Genomic DNA, 21,292 nt, shown 5'->3' with positions numbered 1-21,292 from the left:
ACTGCGATGTGGTCGCTGGGAATAGAACCCAGGTCCTTTGGAAGAGCAGCCTCTAAAGCCTTTCATGAACCCTAACCACATTCTGAAAGCCCCATCTCCAAATACCATCATATTAGTTGTGTTGGACTTCAACATATAAATTTTGAGTGACATAACTTAAGAAAAATAGTAATTTTTTATACATGCATGTGTGTGTTTGTGTGAAGGTAGGCCACGTGTGTGCAGGTGCCCACGGAGGCCAGAGAAAGTATCAGATCCCTTGAAATTCTAGTTTGTTGGGAGCTGCTCAGTATGGATGCTGGGAGCTGAACCTTGGTTCTCTGGAAGCACAGGAAGTGTTCTTAACCCTTGAGTCACCTCTCCAGCCCTTACATTTTATTTTGTGTGCAGGTGTGTGCATGTGTGTGGGCACACACACATGCCGTGGCTCAGAGGACAACTTATGGGAGTCAGTTCTCTCCTTTGAAGTACGGGAAAGGCTCTTCCGTTGTCAGGCTTGGCGGCAAATGCCTTCACCTGCTGAGCCGTCTCGCTGGCCCAGAAGTGACTCAGACATTTAGTTCCTAAGATGCTGTGAATGAATGAACCTTGGAAACACGGTGCTAAGTGAAAGAAGCCGAGGGGAAAGGACTGCATGCTGTGCAATTCTATCTCTATGAAATGTCATCATCAACCCAGTCCATAGAGATAAAATATTACCGATTTCCAGAATTGGACAGGGGAACAAACAAAAAGCAAGTGCCAATGAATGAGTCGTTGAGGGAGGAGATGGAGTACTTGGTCCTGTGATAAATTCATGCCCCAGAGTTAAAATTGTATTTCCTCGGTAGGCAGGAAGTAATGGAGGATATATTTCTCAGAAATATAGGTGCTGGGGGCCAGGAGCGTTGCTCGGTGGCAGAATGCTTGCCTAGGGTGCACCAAGGCGCACGCGCTGCAGAAAGGAGGTGTGGTAGTGCAAGCCTGTGATTCCAGCCCTTGGGGTGGAGGCTGAGGGCTCAAGGCATTAGTTAGTTCAAGTTTATCCAAGTCTGAGGCCAGCCTGGGTGGTGTGAGGCCTTATCTCAGAAAGAAGAAAGAGAGGGAGGGAGGGAAGGAAGGAAGGAAGGAAGGAAAAGGAAAGAGGGCTGGCAAGGTGGCTCAGACGGTAAAAGCAATTGTCATAATAGCTGGAAGGCCTGAATTGGATGAATCCCATAGCGGGAAGAGAGAATCAGTTCCACGTCTGCCCTGTGATCGATCTCTCTCTCTCTCTCTCTCTCTCTCTCTCTCTCTCTCTCTCTCTCTTTCTCTCTCTGTCTCTCTCCCTCCTTCTCTTTCGTACACACACACAGACACACAGAGAGAGAGAGGGAGAGAGAGAAGAGAATAATATAATATAAAAGCACATTTAAAATAAAAAATAAAAACAGAAATAAACAAAAGTAGTAACGGAAACTGTATATGAACCCTGCCCAATCTGGGTCCAGGGCCCACGTCTGTCTATATATTTCCCTGCCAGTCCTTATTTAGGGTTTCATGTAGCCCAGCTAGCTTCATTTTGTAGCCAAGGATGACCTTGAACTCTTCAGCCTCATGCATGTACCTTCCAAGCGTGTTACCACCCCCAGCCGCCTCCCTTTATCTTTGTCTTGAGCTCAGTCCCATTTCCTTCTACCTCTTCCCTGTTTAGAGCATCTGCTGATCCAGCCCTGAGCCCTGAGCTCACTGCCTGAGCCTCCTACATTCTAAAGGGCCCATGGCTTAGTTCCCAGGAGGACACTGGGGTTGGGAGGGCAGGATGTGGCTTAGGGCCAGGTCCCGCCCCCTCTGGGTCACCATTTCTCATCCCTAGGATGTGGGCTTGCAAGGAATGTCTCTGAAGTCTTTTGGGGCTTGCCCTACTTAAAGAAAAGTGGCCAAGCTAGGCGGGTGACCCAATATTCTGTCCCTTAATACTTTCAGGTCATGCCTGGCCTCTTTGGGGGAGAAGAAGGTTCCGGGTAGGTGTAATAGATGGGTTGCAAATGTGGCCCCAATTGTTTGCCCACACTTGTCTAGGGCCTTACAATGCACCTCTGCTCCTTTCAACATAAAATAGAGTCTCACTTCTTGAGTGACAGAAGTGGTTGGTGTCATTGTTTTGAGTCTTGGACTTAAAGGGCCTTGACTCTTGCTCCTTTTCCTAGGACTCTGCTTCTGCTGTGAAAATTTAGCCTAGGCTATCCCTATGGATATGATCCCAGTGAGGCCTACCTAGATCAGCCACCACTCTGCAAACTCACCAGCAAGAGTAGAGCTACCTTGCATTGGCCAAATTCAGACCAGCTCAGGAACCAGCAGAGTCCAACCGGGGCCAGTTGAGCCCAGTCAGGATCAGCAGAGTTCTCAGTGTGTCCAGGGTTGAGCTGTGGAGATTAGCCTGGATCAGGATTAGTCCAGGCAGGAGCAGCCTAGACCAGGTGAGATCAACCCAGATTATCTGAGTCCAACCTGGATGAACCAAGCCTAGGTAGGAACAGCCTACCTAGCTCAGTATGTATCAGCCATGCCCACTCTTGGGTCAGTCAGCCTGGATCAGCTCACTCTAGTCTGTAGATTGTGAAAAACACACACTTTCACCTCTATTGTATGGTAATTTGCCCCAGAGCTGATGGGAGGCTTCCCAGGAACTCACAGGGCTTTGTACATCCTGACATTCCTTCTTTGTCTTCTGTGCTGCCAAACTGGCTCCAGAGCTCAACCATCAGGATTCTAACTCAGATTCTAAACCCTACCCCCACTCCCCAGAGGAGGAGGTCCTCAGGCAGGGATGGATGGGAAAGGCCAGAAAACACATTACTACTTCCCAAGGGAGGGGACAGTGAGAAGGTCCTGGTTTGTGTACACAGCTAAAAACAGCAGTTCCTTAAAAAGAAAAAGAAAGAAAGAGTCCAAATGTGGGCTATGATATAGCACAATTGGCGAGAGCTTTTGTTCCATGCTTGGGTTTTGACCCCTGGTCATACATAAAAGCATAGTGATGGCACTTCCTGCAATCCCAGCACAGGAGGTCTGAGCAGGAGGAACAGAAGTTCAAGGTCAGCTTTGAGGTTACATACTGAATTTGAAATTAGTCTGGGATACATACATAGATCTTGTCTTAAAAAAAAAACGAAACAAAAATAACCAAATAATAATAATAACTACCACCACCCCTACCCAAAAAACCCTTAGTTCTCTCTGAAGAGTCTAAAGAATAAAATAGTTCAATGTGGCGTTATAATCAGCAGCAGCCTCCTCTTGTCCCTTCTCCCTTTCTAGATACAGGAATTTAAACAAAAACAAAACAAAAAACAAACAAAAACAGTTGTCAGCCAGGCATGATAACACACGCCTTTAATCCCAGCACTGAGGGAGGCAGAGGCAGGTGGATCTCTATGAATTAATTCCACACCAGCCTGTTCTACATGATGAGTTCCAGGCCAGCTAGGACCACACTGTGAGACCTTGTCTCAAAAGCAAAAACAAAACAAAAAACACACCCCCAAAATAAAAAAAAAAAATCACGCTATCAAGGGTGGGGGATGTAGTTTATTGGAAAAGACAGAACTACCCCACTTACCTAGCAGGCTCACATCCCTGTATTCAAACTTCAGGACCACAAAAACAAACACACCCTGTAGCTGACTGTAGCTGACCCCTCCCAAGTCCCACAAGCAAGTCCTTGCTTCCCTTCATGGGAGATAGCTCATACACCCATTCTTCCCCATCAGTGTCCCCGGCACTTGCCCTTTCTCTGACCCTGCCCCCAACCCAGGACCCTGGAGTCATGACTTAGTGAGGTTGTTATTTGCTTTTTGTTTCTGTGACTTTGAAACCACTCTTCTTCATCGAGGAACTATGCTGACCACTCCACCCAGTTCTATTTTTCCGTCCTTTCTCTCCTTGAGTTTCCCAATGCCGAGAGCCCCAGGGGTGGGGTGGGGTGGGGTTCACTGGGAAAGACGTACATTCTTCATCTACCTCCATCTTCACCCAGAGACAGGGACAGAGACAGAGAAATCCAGGCAGGCCCTGCCCTCCTGGGATCCAAGGAAGTCAAGTTGAGGATTCAAGGATCACAGGGTAGATCTTATCTCCAGGGCGGGCAAGGCTCTAAAGCAGGACTTCCTTCTGCTACCAGACAGTAATTTCCGTTGCTGTGATAAAACATCACGACTGGGGCTGGAGAGACGGCTCAGTGGTTAAGAGCACTGACTGCTCTTCCAGAGGTCCTGAGTTCAATTCCCAGCAACCACATGGTGGCTCACAACCATCTGTAATGGGATCTGATGCCCTCTTCTGGTGTATCTGAAGACAGTGACACTCATATACATAAAATAATATTAAATAAATCTTAAAAAAAAAAAAAAAAGAGTCCATGATGGTGGAGTAGAGGCAGGCTTCCAGTGACAGACTTCCTCCAGCAAATCCACACATAAGCCTCTCCAAACAACACTGCCAGCTGGGACCAGGTATCCTAATATCTGAGCCTAAGGTGGGTATCTCTTTCAAACACTCATATCGAGGAGCCTGACTTCCTCAGCATCTCTACTCCAGATCAAAGTTTCTCATCAGATACCTTCCTCTTGGGAGCTTCCTTGGGGTCCTTCCTGCTTTCTCATTTCAATGGGGCTCCCGCAGGGACCACAGTGTGACATGTGGATACCTGTGTGACTTGAGGTTGGCTGTGTGTGCCTCTTCTTTACTCTTGACTTCTCCATTGGCAACAAGCAGATCAGGATGAATGAAGAATGAAGAAGCTGCAGCAGGGGCTGGGGGCATGGCTTGCAAGTAAGAGCTTTCCGCTCTGCACACGTGAGGACCTGCATTTGAATTCCTGGTACCCAAGCAAAAACCAAACCAAAACTAACAAGAGAACAGGCTCAGCTACACAAATCCCAGCCCTGTGTCAGATGCAGACAGGAGGACAGCTGGGGTGTTCTGGCAGCCGGCCTAGGCGCAGGTTCAGCCAGAAACTCTGCCTCAGAGAAATAAGGCAGAGTGACAGAGTTGGACACCCAACATCCTCCTGTGGCCTCTGTGTGTGCCTACGGGCATGCACCTGTGCACACACAGAGAAGGTACAACGGGGTGTCTTCTGTTTGGACATGGTGAATAACCTCTTGGTTGTGTGTGACCATGGATGGAGGTGGACAGCCCAGGTTCTGTGGCTGGCATGCAGAACCCCCACAGTTAAAGGACAACGGGACATTATTCTAAGTTGCAGAAGGACAAAAGAGATGGAAGCTTCCTCCACACCAAAACCTGTCCACTGAGGCTTGTAGCCTTCTTCATACTCATCAAACACCAGATCGACCTGGTGCTTCTTTATTGGTGGGAAGACACACGGTGATTTGTCTACATAAGGGACTATTACTGAGAAAGGAAAAAGAGAAAACTATTAACACGCTCATCAACATGACAGCACCCCAGATTCATCCTGTGGAATGAAAGGGATGATATGCAAAATCTACGCTTCAGGATTGCATTGGCATGACACTGGGGGAGGGGTGGCGGGGAACTTGTCGGACAGGAAGCACTGCTGTGGAAGAGGGAGCCCCTACAGAGCAACGAAGGTGGGGTGTTTGGGGGTGAAGGAAGTGTTTTATAGATGGATTATTGTAGTGGTGACATGGCTCTATGAATTTGTCAAAAATTTTATATATACATATGTATATATACATATATATATGAATATAGATTCCATAAGCATGCACAAAATAACAATGAAAAGATCTCACTGGGGCTGGGGATATACTTGTTGGTAGAGTGCTGTTCTGGCATGTATGAAGTTCTGGGTTCCAGCTCCATCGCTGTGTAAATGGAGTGTGGTGATACATGCCTGTTAAGTCCAGCTCTCGAGGAGGTACAGACGGGAAAATCAGAAGTTCAAGGTCATCCTCCAATGTATAGCCAGTGAGTTTGAAGTCAACTGGAGCTAATATGAGACTATGTCTTGGTAGAGGTGGTATAGTTAGTATTTATAATGACCCTATAATAGGAAGGCCACCAGGGTAGGATGTGGGAGGAGGAAGAGCAGGGAGAGGGTCAGAAGAGGGGAGGGAACAGGGCTGAGGTCCAGGGTCTTAACCCAGGGTGAATTTGAATAATGTACGTTATTGTGTGTGGCCCTGTCTGCTTTAGAGGATCTGAGCATGAGAGCAAGCATGTCTGCTTTGCTGTTTTGCTTCAGATAGGGTCTTAATATGTAGCCCATGCTTATCTGAAACTCACTATGTAGCCCAGGCTAGCCTTAGCCAGGAATTTCTTGTGCGGGCCAGATTGGCCTTAGTCTTCCTGCATCCTAGCTTCTTTGCCTGGGCTTGACCTCAGGACCTCCTGTAGACCCAGCAAGCTCTCTATCACTAAGCTGCACCCCGAGCCCAAGGGTGAATTTCCTACATTCTGCGGGTTTCTGTGTCAGGGATGTAAGGATGGAGAAGATCTCCCCCACCACCCCTGCTCCCACCATGCCCTCAGATTGTGGCCATTTCTCCTGACCTAAGGGAGGGGAAATCACTCAGTGAGAAACTGGGTTTTCAAGCTGGCTCTGCCAATGGCCACCTCCACCTCATCTGTGAAATGGAACACAGTTCTCAATCTGCTGGGCCCTGTGGGGGTGTTGACTTTCAGGGCTGATCACCAGCAGGCCAGGCTTAAATTCCTCACACATGCTTCCCCACCCACCCACTCTGTGTAGCCTTGGCTGTCCTGGAACTAGCTCTGTAGACCAGGCAGGCCTCAAACTCAGAGATCCACCTGCCTCTGCCTTTGCTAGGATTACTGATGTGTACCACCACACCCAGTGTTTGGTTTGTTTTTTAGAGACAAGAGTCTTGCTATGTAGCTCTGCCTGGCCTCTCCATCCTCCTGCTACAGTCTCTAGGGTGCTGTGATTACCCTGTTGTGTACTACTACACCTGGCTATGATCTCTATCTATTTGTTTGCTTGCTCGTTTATTGGCACGAGCATGCCCCATGCAATATTTGGTGCCGACAACATCACACATTAAATACTTCACTAGAAAGAGTGCTCGTTTATCTGGAATTCAAATTAAACTGGCCCATCAGCTTTTACCCGACAGCAGACACAGATGGGTGACAGGAAGGAACTAAATGGCAGGCAGTGAATGCAGGGTGGGACACCTTCTGCTCCATAGTCTCCCCTGAAGCATATGTTACTTGAATTTGACCTGGCTCCTCACCTCTCCATGCAGCCTCCTAGCTTGTGGGCTCTGCTGCTCGTTTTAGTCCCAGCTCAGGGCTGCCAGACTGTGTCCTGACTTGGGAGACTCACTCTTTGGCTCCAGGCAGCTACTGAGGTGCCTTAGAGACATTTCTTGTGTGTCAAGAGAGGGCTGGGTGTCTCAGTGCCGACAGCGGGGACAGTGTGCATGGTGGGTCTTCCTTTCCTGGCTGGTGGCTGAGTGGCAGCGACTGCTCTTACATAATCAGTTTCTCTCTCTCTCTCTCCCTCTCTCCTCCTTCTTTTTCCAGAGCTAGACTTCACACTGAGCAGCTGCAGTCGGAGAAACCAGAGAAAGCGCCACCCAGCTCCAGATTCCAAGAGGCCTGCCTACTGGGGACTCCCTTCTCTTCCTCCTCCTCCTCTTCCTCCCCTCCTCCCTCCTCCTCCTCCTGAGACCCCAAAGCCACTCTCACACCAGTTCCTGAGCTGCAATGGAACTGGCAGCCACCGCCCCCTGGCTGTCCTCCGCCCTGCCAAGCAGATAGGGCGGTAGCTACCCCAGGCGTACCTGCCCCCTCTCAGCCTGGGCCAGCCCTTTCTGGACTTGGTGGCCACCTTTGCTGACCTGAGGCCATGTAGGCCCTGGCTCAGGCCTCTGGACACACTGCTGGGGACAGTGCCTCTGCTCTCAGGGGGCACCCAGTGCACCATCATGCCCTGGGGACTCGCCTGGTTATACTGTGAGTACTGGGGTGGGGAGTTGTACCTGGGGATCCTGTCCTGGGAGGCCTTGGTGGGTGGGTGGGTGGTTCTACTGTAACCATAGCAACCAGGGCAGTTCTTGCTGGTAAGAGGTTGAAATGTTTCCCAGAAGGGTTGCAGGCAGCCTCAGGGATTGGGGGTGGGGTGGGGTGGGGGAGAACCATGACCACCCTCTGCTCTGACTGCCTCTGACCTCAGGCTCATAGATATAAGCTGAGTGGGCGCAGCCGATGCAGGATGGGGCAGGCACTAGAGTGGGTGGCAGCTTGTCACCTCTGTAGTTTCATTGGCTCTGGGGAGCAGGGTGGGGACAGAGGTGCTAGAGAGAGGCTTTCTATCTTCCTGGGTGTGGCTAGTGGGGGTTAGGGAAGGCTCAACACATGGGAAAGAAGAGGGCTGGAGAAGGTAGCCAGGTCCCCTCTACCCCTCCCTCTATAACAGGTCAAAATGAAAAAGCAGAAAGAAAACAACACTCTTGGTAAAGAGAAAAATAAGTTGAAATGAGGACAGAAATAAGGAAAGGACTTGCCGGGGTGTCTATGCCTGCTGGGTGGGAAGCTGGGTGGGCGGAGACCCTCACAGACTCCAAGACTCAATGGCAGACACAGGGCTATTGGTGAGTCACTGATGAGACTTGACACGACTCTCATCACCAATGTGACTTGAAATTAGGCATCCAGGAACTGTGTACCAAATAAATGAGGGCAGGGTCTAGGACCCACAAGGCTTCTGAGCAGAGCCGGCACGTTCTGTCCATGGTGCATGGATACTACAAAGATAGGGGACATTGAGAATGGGTAAAGGATCCAGCCAGACCCAGTGTTCTAGACGCTTTCACTTCTTAATGGACAGAGGCGGAAGTCCTACCACATGCTAAGGGACACCAGGAGCCACCAGAAGCTGGAGGAGGCAAAAAGACCCTCCCCTTGAGCCTTCAGAGGCTGCGGTGACCAGTGACACCCCAGTTTCAGACCTCTAGTCCCCAGAACTAGGAGAAAATACATTGACAGAGCTGACTCACAAATCTGTGGTGATGTTAAGATAGTCTAACATCCCCCAGATCTTGAGGACCCAAAGGCTAGGTGGTATCCTGGTAGATGTAGGAGGATGGGGATAGTGCCCCAGCAGAGAAGACAGTGTGCAAAGGTTTAGTGGTGGGGCTGGGAGGGGCGTGGCTACACAGGCAGGCCACACTCAGGTTCCTGAGGCCTTGAACACCACTTCCGCTTTGCCAGACAGAACACTAGGGGACTAGAGCATCAGTGCCTGAGGGGGAAGTGGTTGCATTAAAGATTTAGTTTTATCATTTTTAATTATGTGTGTGCATGTGGGTATGTATAAATGACCTGGTGTCCCAGGAGGCCAGAGATTAGGTTTCCTTGGGGCTGGGGTTTCGGCTGTCTGGCATGGGTGCTAGGAACTGAACTTGGGTCCTTTAAAAGAGCAGAAAGTGCTCTGAACCCCAGAGGCACCTCTTCAGCCCCAAATGACTACATTATTTAATTATTGTGTTGGGAAGGGGTGTGTGTGTGTGTGTGCCATGATTGGGGGAAGGAGGGTCACTTTCCTCCTTCTATCATGTGGGTCTTAGGGATTGAACTCAGGACTCAGGTTGTCAGGCTTGGTGGCAAGTGCCTGCATCGGCTGAGCCATCTCACTAGGCTCTCCTGAGGGGAAGTGAGCCTGGAGAGGCCTGGTCGAAGGAGGAGTGTTTCAGATGGCATCTCTCAGGACTTGGCAGGGACTGGCTGTGGGGAGAGGTTGTCAGGACAGGGGCCACCTTACAGGGGACCTGGGGGACCTGGGGGATGTTAGACTACCTTAACATCATCACAAATTTGTGACTCTGCTCTGTCAAAGTGTTTTCTCCTAGTTCTGGGGACTAGAGGTCTGAAACTGGGGTGTCACTGGCCACTGTAGCCTCTGAAGGCTCTAGGGGAGGGTCTTTTTGTTTCCTCCAGCTTTTGGTGGCTCCCAGTATCCCTTGGCATGTGGCGGTATTACCGGTTTTCACACTGTCCCCATCTGTAAGGCCTTTTCCTCTGTGACATCTTTCTCCTGGAACACCAGTCATTGGACATAGGCTTTCCCTAAGCCCAGGACAACCTCACACTAAGAGCTTTTACTTTAATTGCACCTGTGATGAGCCTATTTCCAAATAAAGTCATTCTTAGATACCAGGTGAATAGGAATTTGGGAGGGGGATGCTATTTTACAGACTCACATTGGTCATTGGGGATGGAGGTGACAAGCTTCATTTATCCTGGTAGAAATGGCTACCTTGTTGGGGGAGGGTACATGTCCCCTCTCCCCCCACCAGTGTCTGGGCCAGAGAAAACCTTATACCTCAGCTTGTGCTTCCAGATCCTGATTCTTGTTTCTGGAGGAAGGAGACAGGAAAGCTTGACCAGGTCAGTGGGACACTGGCTGTGTGGCTCCTGGGCTGCAAAGCATTGTGGGTGACAGCTACGCTGTCCCTGCCTGGTGCCCAGTTTCTCCTGGTGCAGGAAGCAGGAAAATAACACTTGCAATTAGAAATGGTGGCCTGGATACAAAGTGTGTTTCATCTGGGGGAAGGCAGGTTACCCATGAACAGGCTTTACAGGGATGGGCTGCATGCCTGCCGTGCCAGACTCAGGTGCTGTGGTGGGGCGGGGTCATGGAGGTGAGGGGTGAGGGCTGAAATAGAGACCATGGCGAGAAGCTGCTTATTGGCTTGCTTTCTGTGTCTTGATGCTTTCTTTCTTTCTTTTTTTTTTGTTGTTGTTGTTGTTGTTTGTTTGTTTTTTTGAGACAGGGTTTCTCTGTGTAGCCCTGGCTGTCCTGGAACTCATTCTGTAGACCAGGCTGGCCTCGAACTCAGAAATCCGCCTGCCTCTGCCTCCCAAAGGCATGCGCCACCACTGCCTGGCATTTTTTTCCCCCATGTGACTGAGAGTCACACGGGGAGACCTGGGCAGGATTCCAAGGTGGAAGGCCGGACACGTCCGCCACCAGAGGGTGGGCGCCAAAGCCATTCGCCACCGCATGCTTGCTGTCTTGATGCTTTCTTAATCCACCCAGAACCACCATCAGGGGTGGCCCTCCTCCCTGTGGGCTAAGCCCGCCCACATCAGCCATTAACCAAGAAAATACCACAGAGTCGCCTACAGGCAATCCGATGGGGGCATTTTTCTCAACTTAGGCTTCCCTTCTGGATAACCCTAGCTGGTATCAACGGGACAAACCCCGAGCTGGGACAGACCTGGTTCCTATCTTAAGGACACATTTGGTAAAGCCAAAAGCCCCTACAAAACAACATGGTCCATGGGGCGGGACTTGGTGGACTGACAGGCTATAGTGACTGATTGACTGCTGATAGGAAAGAAGACCCATTATGGATAGGATAGGATAGGACACCCCACCCCAAGAGATGAAGGCTTTTGTTGTTTAATGTACAATCTCTGTGGATGAGATGTAGCTATTATGATGTCAATTAGCAAGTGTCACTTGGGCCCATGGTTCCCAGTGGCTATCATCTCAACCAGGAGTGCACTGCAGAGGTGCCTTCACCTGTCGGATCAGAAATGTGGAGCGGAGTTGGTCCACCCGTACCTTAGCCAACTCCCTAGGGGATTCAGATGTTTGCTATCATCTCCACTCCCAGAAACCACCTCTCCCTTCAGGTGTGAGGCTCAGTCCCCCAAGGGCATGCTGTAGGTATAGCTTAAGTTCTCCATGTTCCCAAAATGCTATGACCTGGCCAGGTGATGAGAGACCCAGACAAGTAGTACTGGTGGGGATGTCCAGGGTTGGGGCAGAAGCCTCACATGGTTCCAGGAGTGGGGTGGGCTAGGTGTGGATTTGCAAGGTAAGGCAGGGACCAATCAATGGGCCCACCACTGTATTTATTTATTCAAATTTATTTTACATTTTATTTTTGTTCAAGAAGGGATTTGTGTGTCACAGCGCCTGCGTGGAGGTCAAAGGACTGTTTGCAGGAATTAGTTCTCTCCTTCCACCATGTGGTTCCTGGGGATTGAACTCAGGTCATCAGGCTTGGTAGCAAGCCCCTTTATCCACGAAGCCATCTTGTAGGCCCAATACTGGTTGTGTTTATTTGTTCCTTCAGGCCAATGCTGTGTTAGGTGTGTGGGAAAGACTGATTCTTATAAACTTGCCTTCTTGCAAGTAAGTGGTTGTCAGAGTTCAGCAGATACGGGGCAGGAACTATGGTTTGTGTGGAGTGCAGGCCTGAGTAGACTCAAGTATCAGGGGAAGCAGAGAGCGATCCTAGGACTTGGTCCACTGAATGGGAACAAACAGGGTGGGCCTGGAGGGCAGGGGAGAGAAGCTAAGAGGGAGCATGGCCCAGGACAGTGGAGATACAAAGACAAAAATCTTCAAGGTGTCAGGAAGTAAGAGGAGAGAGATCCAGTTACTGATGGCTACTTGTGACAGATTAGGGAGGTAAGTCAGCCTGCCTGGCTATCTTGACCAAAAGAGAAAGAAGAAGAAGGAGGAGGAGGAGGAAGAAGAGGAGAAGAAGAAGAAGAAGGAGAAGGAGAAGGAGAAGGAGAAGAAAAGGCAAAAGTTATTGTTTTTGACAGCGACAATAATAATAGATACTAAGCTGGGTATGGCTCACACCTCTAATCCCAGCACCCAGGAAGAAAAGGCCAGTGGATCGCTGTGAGTTCAAGCTAGTTTGGTCTACATAGAAAGTTCCAGGTCAGCCAGGGCAACAACTGACTAGAGATCATTTGAGAATATCCTAGCACATAAGGATGGGTGTAATAATCGCCCACAGATATCTGGCATGGTTATTTGCGTCTCCTTTTTCAAAGCGCAGGCAGTTAATTAATAAAGTTGAAGTCATCCTTTGCGCTGCTATCATTGCCTCATGCTTCCTTGGGAGGGTTATTGAGCATTTCTTATATATTTCCCTGTCATGTACATCACCACGAGTAGTCTCCCCCATCAATAAGTAAATCTTAAAAAAGAATAATGATGCCGTAAGTCTTTGTCGGTAAATCTTTCCTGTTTTCTTTCTAGTTTATGAGTTTAGTGGGTCAAAGGTTGTAGAGTTTAAATCCATTTCACTGTTAAATGGGCCAAATGTATTTTCAGGCTTTGAACTCTTTTGGCAGCATCAGGATTATTAAAATCAAATCATCTCTAAAAACCTTCACTTCCTTGTTTCTGGTCGGCTTTGTGTGTATCTGTTTCTCTGATTTCAGACTACATCTAATTGCTTTTATCTGAATTTGTCTCTTTCTAGTGAGGTTGGCCCTTTGGGTATCTCTTGCTCTTTTGAGTTTCTTTCATCCACTCGATCCCTACTCATATTTATTGTAAATTCAAATATTTTTTCTGTTCAAGAGTACAGGTCCCAAGAGCTGGTTTTGAGGTCATAGTGCCACCTAGTGGTCATGCCTGGTACTGTTTCAAAAGACTGCCCATGGTTGTGGGTTTGGTTGGTGTAGGAGGTCTGCTTAACATCCCAGAGCCGTCAGATTGGAAGGAGCTATAGGACCTGCTGGTACATCTAATGGAGAAAATCGAGCTTTGAAAACTTGTCACTCCAGACAAGGGGCTGAGAGGTGCCTTGAAACCTGAACAATGTACTTATCCCACAGAGCAGGAGATTGGAGACCATACCTTGGGGACTTTCTGACCAGGGTGGGGTATGCTTGTGACATACCTCTTTAGGGTTCTGTGCATGCCTGCCTTTCTTATCAGTACTTGTTATCATTGAAAATGGATGATGCGCCGGGCAGTGGTGGCGCATGCCTTTAATCCCAGCACTTGGGAGGCAGAGGCAGGTGGATTTCTGAGTTCGAGGCCAGCCTGGTCTACAGAGTAAGTTCCAGGACAGCCAGGGCTACACAGAGAAACCCTGTCTCGAAAAAAAACAGAAAAAAAAAAAGAAAATGGATGATGCATGGTACAGCTTTGCACATCAGGTAGAGTGCAGACAACAGTGCCTGGCATTCATAGGCTCTTGCTGGTGTGTCCCACAGGTCTTGGGATCCTACTTGACGTGGCTTTGGGAAACGAGAATTTGGAGATATGGACTCTGACCCAAGATAAGGAGTGTGACCTTACAGGCTACCTCCGGGGCAAGCTGCAGTACAAGAACCGGCTTCAGTACATGGTAATCAGAACACCAAATGTATCCCTAGTCCCAGGCCCTGAGGTTCTGGAGGAGAGTTCAATTCCACTTTATATCTATGTCAGCCCCAGAGTTACAGTTTCTCTCTCCACCCTTCCCTACCACATAGCCAATGTGTGTCACTGAATCTTCCCCCTCCATCTCCCTCCCATCCCCCCCACTCCTCGGTTGACCGTTAAGTCTACTTCCATATAGCATTCATCGTATAACTCAGGAAAGGCCTCCAGGGACTCACTGGGAGTTCTTAGGTACTTCCTAGTAGAGGAGACAAAAGACCTTCAAGTCAGAAATTTGGTTCCTTTTGGAAACTGAGGATGTCCACATGGTGTTGCAGGCCTTCTATACGGCTGGGCTAGTTTCTGTTGTTTTGGGAGGTGTTTGTTGTTGTCGTTGTCATTGGTGATGATGTTTGTTTGTTTTGTTTTTCTCTTTCTCTTTTTGAGATGTATGTATCTCAGGCCAGTCTTGAACCTATTATGTATGGAGGATGACTTTTTTTTTTTTTTTGTTTTGGTTTTGGTTTTTTGAGACAGGGTTTCTCTGTATAGCCCTGGCTGTCCTGGAACTCACTGTGTAGACCAGGCTGGCCTCGAACTCAGAAATCTGCCTGCCTCTGCCTCCCAAGTGCTGGGATTAAAGGTGTGCCATCACTGCCCGGCTTGGAGGATGACATTTAACTTTTAATCCTCTTGCCTCTGTATTCTGAGGGCTGGATCACAGAAGGGTGCCACTGTGCCTAGCTCACACAGTGCTGAAGCCTTATGTGAGTCCAGGCCCTCATCTATGTTAGGCAAGCACGTTACCAACCAAGTCACATCCGAGCCTGTGTGCTTTTGCTGATACAAAGTCACGTTGCACAGGTTGGCTTTGAACTTGAGATCCTTCTGCTTCAGGCCCCACACCCCCCAGTGCTAGGAATACAAGCCCATGCCCAGCTCTATAGAACTATCTCTGAGACTGTCTTCATTGAGATGTAACTCATAATACCACGCAACCCACTAACTGAGAGCATACACCATAGTCTGGCAGGACCGTTCAGTGAGTAAAAGGCACCTGCTACCCAAGTCTGATGGCCTGAGTTCAATTCCCAGAACCCCTATCAAGGTGGAAGGAGAGAACCAACTCCTGAAAGTTATCCTTTGACCTCCATATCAGTGCTGAGGCATGTGCATGCCAGCACAGACAGACAGCACACACACACACACACACACACTATTAATCATAACAATAAATGATGTGTCAGACTCCAGACAAATTGGTGTTTAGTGTGTTCATAGAGCTGTACAAAGGTTACCTTGTAAGCATCAGATAAACCATATTCTTCCCTTCCAAGTACCATGTCTTCCTGAAAATCCTGGGTTCATACCCTGGGCCTGAAACTTCAGCCCTTATAGGAGTTGTGTATCTGATAACCACCCTCCCCTCACCTCCTTTATCCCAGGGGAAAGAGGGATGTCTTTTAGTCCACTTGCCCAGAGCTGTCTTCTCAGTAGAGGACCTGTCTGTTGTCATGCTGCTAGGCTCGGTTCCTCTCTTGGGGGTCCTGTCTAAACAGTTTCTGCCTCAGATCTCATGGTTTGTTCCTGTTTCTCCTCAGAAACATTACTTCCCCATCAACTACAGGATCGCTGTGCCTTATGAGGGGGTACTCAGAGTGGCCAACATCACAAGGCTGGTGAGGACCCTTCCTGGGGTGGGGAGACACCGCCTTCCATGATGCCCTCAGAAGCATGTGGGTCTTGGCAGGTTGTCCTACTGACCAGGGGCCTTTCCCTAGCCACTCAAGCAAGCGTGCCACTAACCTAGGCCCACGGTTGTCTGCTGGCCACTGTCAGTGACTGTGATGGCAAATTCGTGAGGTAGGGGGGTTGTCAGTGCCCAAAGGCCTGTGCTTGTGCTTCACTGATGTCTCCTGTCCCTGCAGCAGAAGGCCCATGTGAGTGAACGAGAACTGAGGTACCTGTGGGTCTTGGTGAGCCTCAACACCACTGAGTCTGTGTTGAATGTGTTGCTCGAGGACCACCCGTCCTGGAAGTATCTGCAGGAGGTTCAGACATTGCTGGAGAACGTTCAGCGGAGCCTCATGGTGAGCTGTGTGCATGCGCTTGTGGGTCTGACAGGTGCTGGCAAAGGGTTACACGAAGGGAGAGTTCTGCCATGCGCTGAGACACATGAAGGATGGGGACAGAAAGAATTTGAGACTTTGTTTCAAGCTTACATGAGCGCTCCTCTTTTTTTTTATTTTTTAAACTTGAGGGTTTTTTTTTTTTAATTATTTTTGTTCTTTTTATTTTATAACCCATTGAATACAATTATTGCTGCCCACTGTTCACTCCTAATGCTGGCTACACCTTGTACAGGTGTTGTGTGGTAACTAGTACACTCATGGGTGCACCGGACATGTCATCTCTGTAAGTCAGCATTATTTATTTGCTTGTTTGTGAGAGTTTCATTCTGAAACCCTGCCTGGCCTGAGGCTTGCTGTGTAAATCAAGCTTTGCTTCTTGTGTCCTGAGTCTTAAGCCAGGGAAGCCTCTAATTTCATTTCTGCATCTGGAAAATGAGGCTTCTTTAGAAAGGGGAGAAGGGGAGGAGGATACAGTAATGATTTTGGTTTCTTTAAAAACACAGAACTATTATAAGAATGTAATTCCATTTTAATCCCAGGTGTGGGATATGGGGCTGCTTCAGATTTTGTCCACAGCAGCTGACTGTGATTTGCCTCGTGCTCTAGCAGAGGCATGATTTTGCCTGCCGCATATAGTTTCTGTGTAATGTTTGGGTGGACAGATGGATGGACAGATGAATGGACAGACAGACAGACAGACAGACAGACAGACAGACAGAAGGGGTTGTTTTGGCCAGCTGGTGGATAGATGTGGTTTGTTGCAGATTGTCAAGTAGTCATGCACAAACAGATGAGAAGAAGAAATTAGATATCCTGACAGTGGGTGAAGATCAAACCTGCCCTAAGGAGCTTGACACCCCTAATCAGCAGGAAGTAGTCTCAGGGTAATGTTACCACCTTTTCCCTCTATCTATTTAGTGTTAGGGGTGGAGAAAGGTGGAAGAAAAAAAGAACCCACCACATAACCAAAGGTTCAGTTACAAGGCAGACAAGTTCACCAAACGCAGACAAGTGAACCAAAGGTTCAATTACAAGACTGACAGGAACTTCCAGAGCATCAAAACTGTTCTGTGTAACTCGGTGACAGTGGAGCCACGGTACTGTGTTTTTATTCAAAAACCCATGGATCCTGGAGGGTGAGCTGTAACAACTATGACTTGAGTTTAGAAAAAACACTGGAAGGAAAAGAGATAGTGTGTGGCGTGACTGTAACCCAGCACTCTGGAGACTAAAGGGGAGAGATGTTAGGTTCAAGGCCTATCTGGGCTACATAGTGAGAGCTTGCCTCAGAAGCAACCCTCAAAACCATCTGATCATCCAACCAACCCCCCTACCACCAGTTGTAACCTGACAGACATGTCCCTACTTCCTCAGGCCCTTGGTGTACACCTGCTGGGACACACACTTGTGTCTCTGCTCAGCCAGCTGCCTGGCCTCCCCAGCCCACAGCCAGATTATTTGACACCAGCTGGGAACTTGTGATGATAAAAGGGTTGGGGACAGGCGACTGTTTTTGCAGCTGTCTGGAACTTCTCCTGGGATGGTTCTCTCAGTTCCTGCTAAGGTCACAGGGATTTGCCCTTTTGTGCTTGTGAGCAAGATGGCTGTCCTGAGCAAGTTGATCTGGCTTGAAGAAGAGACCCTTTCTGCCTTTGTTTTACTCATTGGACAGACTCTGAGAGGCTCATGGGAGTGAGGCTGGGCAGAAGAGTGTGAGGCCCCCGGCCTTCAATTCTGGTCCTAGGTTCTCTGACTGAAGCACTGTACATGGAGATGGTTTTATTATTCAGCTGAAGTTGGGTCTGGTCCCTTTTCCTTCCCCTCCCAGCTGCCGGAAGTTTAGCCAGTAGACTAGGATGCTAAGTACTCCCTCTACCACTGAGCTATACCCCAGTTCTGCAGCCAGAGGTTTTTTTTGGGGTTTTGTTTTGATTTTTTGGGGGGTGTCTAGAATTCAATCTGTAGACTAGGCTGGCCTTGAACTCAGAGATCTGCCTGTCTCTTTCTCCTGAGTGCTGGGATTATAGGCGTGCGCCACCACCCCCTGGCTTGCAGCCAGCCTTTAATCTTCCTTCTTTCTATCACTGTTAACAGTCTGTGACATAGCTTTGAAAATGGATTCCACTTACCATCTTTGCTCAGGATAGTGTGATGTCAGAGGTCAGGTCCTGGGACCCAAACACTAGCTTTTATTCCCAACGGTATAACCTCGAACACGTTGTTTCACTCCTGGGCTTTTAGATCATAACTTGTAAGCCTACATCTTATCCAGCCATAAAACAAGGATCCAGTGACTTTATCCTCATCCATTGGAAGGCGTCTGGATCCTGGCTTCTGCGTTATTCCAGTCTCCCCTCCCCACCCCCAACCTGCTCTGATTGTTTCCTCAAGAAACTGAGCCTGGGACGATGGCTCAGTGGTCAAGAGCACTTGCTGCTCTGGCAGAGGACCCCAGGGTCTAAGTCAGCTGACTCCCAACTGAAACTCCAGGAAATCCAGCAGCCTCTACTGACTCCATGGGCACTCACACACAAGGCACACACACGTGAACGCACACTCATATGCATAAATAAGAAAAATAATCTAAGGGAAAAGGCAGCTAAAAAACAGAGAGTGGGGGCTGTGGCAAGAGGGAACATGCATCATAACGTAGAGCCCGCTGTCTTGACTATTTTTAGCGTATGGTTTGGCGGTGTTAATTACACTCACAGGGTTGTACATCACCCCCACCCCCATCCATTTCTGGCACTTTCCATCACCTCAAGCAGAAGCTGTATACATAAAGCAGCCGTTTCTCACCTCTTTCCTCCCCCAGTAACAACCTGTAATCTGTCTTTTTTTTTTTTCCCCATTATGTATTTGCTTTTTTTTTTTTTTCCTTTTTCTTTTGGTACAGTTTCTGAGGTGGGTGATACACTGTTTGTCCTTTTATGTCTGCCTGAGTGTACTTTGCTAAAGTTTTCAATGGATAAATCTTATCTGTTGATTTGGGTTGAGTTGAGCAGACTAATTCCACGATTGGCAAGCTGAGGGTGGCAGGAGGTTTGTAAGTTCGGGGCCAGCCTAGGCTACATATCCAGACTTTGTCTCAGAAACAAAACCAGGACCAGGAGTAGAGGAGCATGATTAATCCCAGCACTCAGGAAAGGCAGGTGGATCTCTGTGAGTTCAAGGCTAACCTGGTCTACATATAAAGTTCCGGGTAGTCAGAGCTACATAGTGAGATTCTGTCTTAAAACAACAACAATGGATAAAATAAAAAAATAAACGACTTCCCAAAGCAAAGCCAGCTATGTTCATCCACTTGGCTTGGGGTACAGTTCAGTAGCAGAGGGCTCGCCCAGCATTTGTAAGGCCTTAAGTTCAAACCCTGGCACTGACAAAAGAGAAAAACAGGGCATTATTTTCTGGGTCATGGGTGATGTGCTGTTAAGCTTTTTTTTTTTTTTTTTTTTTTTTTGAACTGCCAGTATCTCATTTTGTGTGCAGGTTGGGGCTTGGGCTTATGCTCCTCCTCCCTCAGCTTCCCGAGTGAGGGGTTACATGCTTATGTCACCATGTCTAGCTTTAGGCTGTTCTTCCATTTTTGGAAGAATGTCTCCTGCTTGCTGTTTCTGACTTTGAGTGTCTCTAATGGAGCAGTAGCCTTAGTGGCAGTAGTTGTCATTAGGCAAGGGAACATATGCTTTCGTCATTTTTATCCTTCCCAGACAGGAACTGGGCTGTGGGCTGGGCCCTCCTTCCTTTCCATCATCCTCTTCCTGCCTTTGGCCGTGACTTTTCTAGGCTGCTTTAATGGATTGTCTTTACCTGGGTGACTTAAACCAAATTGTATTTTCTCATACTGGAAAACAGAAGTCCAGAATCAGGATGTTGCAGGGCCAACTGGCCCTGAAGGGTTCTTGGTTCTTCCATACTTTCTTGGTGCTACATATTCCTTGGCTCTGACCTCTGTCTCACTTCTCACGTGGCTCCTGGGTACCTCTCTGTCTTCACGATCTTTCACTATAAAGATCCTGGGGCTGAGAGTGTAAGGAGTTGTTCTAACATGCATACGGCCCTAGGTCCTATTCCCAACACCAAGGTGGAAAAGCACCAATTAGTCATTGGGTTTACAATCCACCCTAAATACACAATGATGTAAACTTGAGAACCTTAATTGTATAGACTCAATTTCCAAAAGGGTCACATTCACAGGTATTTTAAGAGTAGGACTAAGGATATTTTTGAAGATTTGAGCATAAAGTTTAGCCAAGATGCTTTGTCTGAGTTATAGACACCTTTGGGAAGGTAGCTCAGGCCTTAGTTTTCCCATGATGTCTCTACAGTGACCCTGGATTTCCCGGGCCAATAGCACTCCCCACGCTGTCCTTTTTGTTCAGATTTGTGAAGAGAAGATCTCTGAGCTCTGAGCTGAACTTGGGGTTCAGTTCTGCCTGTGTGATTCACACCCCGGGGATCCTCATGATTCTTCTCTTGTTCTTTAGGTAGAGGTCTTTGCTTTCTGAAGGGCGGTTTTCCCAGGCTGGAGGCTGGCAACCATGCCTAGGCAGCAGCAATAAGGAGGTCCCAGCCTCCTCCCTGTCCTGGCTGGTGTAATTACTTTCTGATAATAGAGAAGCAGAAGCCTCTGTGGCGGGTGACAGCCTCACAGCCTTCTGGTCCCTGGAAGTTGTATTTTGTTGAGATAGCTCCAGGATAGACAGCTGCCATGGTTCCCTTGTGGTGGAGTCCCTTTCTCTTTATTTGTCCTGTTTCCTCCCTCCCAGGATGTGGAGATTGGCCCGCACTTGGAAGCTGTGTTATCACTCCTGAGTACTCCAAACCTAAGCCTGAAGCTGGTGCGGCCCAAAGCCTTGCTGGACAACTGCTTCCGGGTCATGGAGCTGCTGTACTGCTCTTGCTGTAAGGGGCTTCCGGTGGGCGGGGCTGGCAGTTGGAGGCCACGGGATCTGGGTCCAAGTGTGTGGTCAGAGTCTACACTGTCTTGGGGATGCCCTTTGATTGACAGGCTGTTTCTAGAAGCTGGGTTGGGCCCTGAGTTTGGGGACAAGAG

The 21,292-nt window shown here is 48.6% G+C and overlaps 1 protein-coding gene across 3 annotated transcripts in view; it reads left to right on the top strand.

Annotated features, from left to right (window-relative positions):
- Il34 (interleukin 34) overlaps window positions 1-21,292 on the top strand; it is a 62,428-nt gene that overhangs the window by 40,468 nt on the left and 668 nt on the right. For 2 of the 3 annotated variants that reach the window (XM_034522305.2, XM_076915893.1), the window contains 5 exons: window positions 7,501-7,932; window positions 13,957-14,090; window positions 15,706-15,783; window positions 16,033-16,194; window positions 21,006-21,141. In XM_034522305.2, the coding sequence (XP_034378196.1) occupies window positions 7,905-7,932; window positions 13,957-14,090; window positions 15,706-15,783; window positions 16,033-16,194; window positions 21,006-21,141 (538 nt within the window). In that variant the 5' untranslated portion in view covers window positions 7,501-7,904. The remainder of the gene's footprint in view (window positions 1-7,500; window positions 7,933-13,956; window positions 14,091-15,705; window positions 15,784-16,032; window positions 16,195-21,005; window positions 21,142-21,292) is intronic. The other variant, XM_034522306.2, reaches the window with a different exon arrangement.

This window comes from Arvicanthis niloticus, chromosome 18 (assembly GCF_011762505.2).
Source record: "Arvicanthis niloticus isolate mArvNil1 chromosome 18, mArvNil1.pat.X, whole genome shotgun sequence".
In the NCBI taxonomy this organism is placed as follows: Eukaryota; Metazoa; Chordata; class Mammalia; order Rodentia; family Muridae; genus Arvicanthis; species Arvicanthis niloticus.
The sequence above is the reverse complement of the archived record's forward strand: the minus strand, read 5'-3'. Positions and strand labels throughout refer to the sequence as shown.